The sequence below is a fragment of the Nematolebias whitei genome, chromosome 9 (assembly GCF_014905685.2).
Source record: "Nematolebias whitei isolate Nwh7 chromosome 9, NemWhi1, whole genome shotgun sequence".
Classification (NCBI taxonomy): domain Eukaryota; kingdom Metazoa; phylum Chordata; class Actinopteri; order Cyprinodontiformes; family Rivulidae; genus Nematolebias; species Nematolebias whitei.
Window position 1 is genome coordinate 40629536 of NC_056506.1, and position 3066 is coordinate 40632601.

At 41.0% G+C, this 3066-nt stretch overlaps 1 protein-coding gene across 1 annotated transcript in view; it reads right to left on the minus strand.

Moving 5' to 3' along the window:
* Nucleotides 1–958, minus strand: part of LOC119414721 (apolipoprotein D-like) — a 4841-nt gene extending 3883 nt beyond the window's left edge. The window contains exons 1-2 of the mRNA XM_037681828.1: nt 866–958; nt 617–751 (exon numbers count right to left, since the gene is read on the minus strand). Coding sequence (XP_037537756.1) covers nt 617–733 — 117 coding nt within the window. The 5' untranslated portion in view covers nt 734–751; nt 866–958. The remainder of the gene's footprint in view (nt 1–616; nt 752–865) is intronic.
* Nucleotides 959–3066: the final 2108 nt, after the last annotated feature.

Below are 3066 nucleotides of genomic sequence, written 5' to 3' on the forward strand. Positions count from 1 at the left end.
TATTAGTTTGATTAACTAATTAATCTATTAAATGTATATACATTTTAGTTATATATTAATGTTGTTGATGATTTATTTAATAAACCAGATTTCCACAGTAAATGTCGTCTTGTTGTCTCCCCTCCCCTGCAGAATGTCTGCATCACTATGTGCTTATGTGCTGGGTGTTTTTTTCAATTTCAGGCTCTCTTTCCTCGGCCATGGAATGAGAGTCTGTTAGGATTTTTTTTTTTGCCTCCTAATCCTATACATGTGTGACTTTCATTACGCTTGTGTCTGTCTAAACAGGTCTCACTTGTAAAGGAGTCTTCAAGGCTCAGTGTGATTTATCTGTATAAATAAAGATTGAATTGATGAAAAAATGCACACCAAAGAGGCTGCTAAATAAGTAGTTTTTACTTAAAATCATTGATCACATTTGTAAATAATTGGATTTCATTGTTTTAAATTTAAAAGAAGAATGAAGAATGTCTTATAAAGACAGGAAAGGAGATACGAGACAAACCCAGATGTTTGTGGAGAAATATTAAATTACGATTGATGTTTTTTTTTTTATCATTATATAAAAGTATGTCACATCATTTATTCTTAAACACACTGACAGCCTCATTCTTACCTGTTGAAGGCTGAAGGCGGGTTGGACTTCTGGTTCTGGACACGGGCCCCAGTGAGGAACCTGAGCCCTGATGACCGAGAGGGTGAGCACAAAAACCAGACCCAAAACTATCTTCATGGTACCAACAGAGCTCGTCTGCAGAAAGATGGACTGTCAGGGGTTTTTGTTTTTGTCTCTTTACTTGAATATAACTCCACAATAAACAATTATTAAACATAAAAATGTCCTGTTTTAATTATTTTCTCTCACCTTTTTCCCCAACTGGTTGTTCGGCTCCTTCGCTTCAGTTTCTGGTTTCGGACCGAGAGACGTTGTCCTCCACAAGACGTTAGCAGCTCCGAGTCAATGAGAGTCTTTGTCTCGAGGGTTTTTATTTAAGACACAAAGTTTGTTATTAGCTGATTGGAGTCATGGGTGACATACCAGCGGAAATGTTATAAAACAAACTGGATTCAGTGGGTGGGGGTGGGATGTTGTTCACAGTTTTTTTTTTTTTTTTTTTAATTCAATCTGGATTTAACATGATGGCTTTTTGTTGTAAATAAGGCAAGTCTGAAAGAGCTGAAAACTTGTCCTGCTGTGAAGGAACTGAGTCGAGTTAACCCTCTAGACTTGTAGAGAAGTTTGCGTCAGATCATCCGTCATCTCATCCGTGTCACTGATTTTCAAGATTATTTAAATTTGACGGGACTTCTTAGTGAAAATTTAAACTCAGCTCTGCTTTAGAGCAGCTCTAAAGTGACATACAGGATGTTTCTGTTGTTAACTTTACACTTTGTGCTTTTAGAGGTCGCCATTGTCAATCACGAGACCCGACCACAGTCTTCTGATCTCTTGCTCAGTCTGGTCTGTTCAACCTGTTTTGTCCACTGACTGAAGAATCGCAGGGATCCTTTTCTGCTTCGAGTCATTTGACTGAACTGCTCTCAGACAGACAGATTAGCATTTGGAGTTTCTTCAAGTGCATTAAAATAATGTTATTGTAAGGGATAGCTCTAGACCCAGATAGTTTGAGACTGAGAACAACTTCAGGGCCAGGATAAGGTTTAACAGTGTTTATTTACAGAAGTGAATAATAGTGAACAGTGTAGGATCTGTAGACCTGGAGGGACCAGTGTTAGATGGCTCCTCTGGGGAGATTGGTCTTGATGTTCAGATTCCTTACTATGAACAGGCAGTGTCGTCGCATGGGCGAAATCCAAAAGGTCTCACACAAACAATGGGCAAGTGGTGGAAGGAAGGGAACAGCTGGAGAGATCACTGGGAGCCTCGTCAGGCAAACAGGAAGGTCTGAGGCTCAGGAGGATCACTGGAGTCAAGTGAAAGGCAGATAATGCACCAGCGTTGGATTACAGTCATCATCTGCCTTCAGTACTCTTTGCAGCTCATCATGGGAATGATCCTCAGGTGTGGATCTGTCGGCGCCCTCTGGTGTAGAAGAGCTGCAAAGGGAAATGCTGAAACTCTTACAGCTATTAACTAACTTTTCTGTTATGTGAATGTTTCTGTTCAGTGCCCTGAGATAACTTCTGTTGTGACCTGGCGCTATAAACTGAATTGAATTGAATAATTTACCAGATTGTTATTTTTTCGTATCTTCAATAAGTATTTCATTTTGACCTCCATGACCCTATGGACACATTCAAAAAGTCTTCAATTTTTCCAGCAGATTTAGAGTTTAGAAACGACTCATTATGTCAAGGTAATTTCAGCATTACTGTTATCCTATAGGAGGTTTAAACAAAGAGCACTTTGACTTTCTGAACACGCGTCACATCTCAGGATCTGCCAAAGGTCTCCAAAAAGAAGTTCGGTTGCCTTTGGTTTTACTCAGGTTATCATATCTTGGATAAAAGAATCAGGTTCAATGGGCTTGTTTAGGAACAGAACAAGCCAGTTCTTTTTACAGAGCTGAGCCAAGTACGTCAGTCCACACTTCTTTAAGTTTCATCACTGAAACACAAACACAATGCTAACTTAAGCCCGTTCCTAAGAGTCTGAAGAAAAGCTGAGTAATATATAAAGACAATCTGGACGGGAAGCACGGTGGCACAGTTGGTAGAGCTGTTGCCTCTCAGCAAGAAGGTTGCCAGTTGAAATCCCAGTCCGGGACCTTTCTGGGTGGAGTTTGCATGTTCTCTGCGTGCATGCATGGGTTTTCTCCAGGTACTCCAGTTTCCTCCCACAGACCAAAAACATGCATGTTAGGCTGATCGGTAACTCTGAATTGCCCCTATATGTGAGTGAGAGAGTGAATGGTTGTTTGTCTCGTTTGTCTCTATGTGTCTCTGTGATGGACTGGAGACCTGTCCAGGGTGTCCTCTGCCTCTTGCACAGTGGCTGCTGGACATGGGCACCACCAGTGATCCCTGCCACCCAAAAAGGAAGAAGTGGGTAAAGATAATGGATGGATGGATGGATGGATGGATGGATGGATGGATGGATGGATG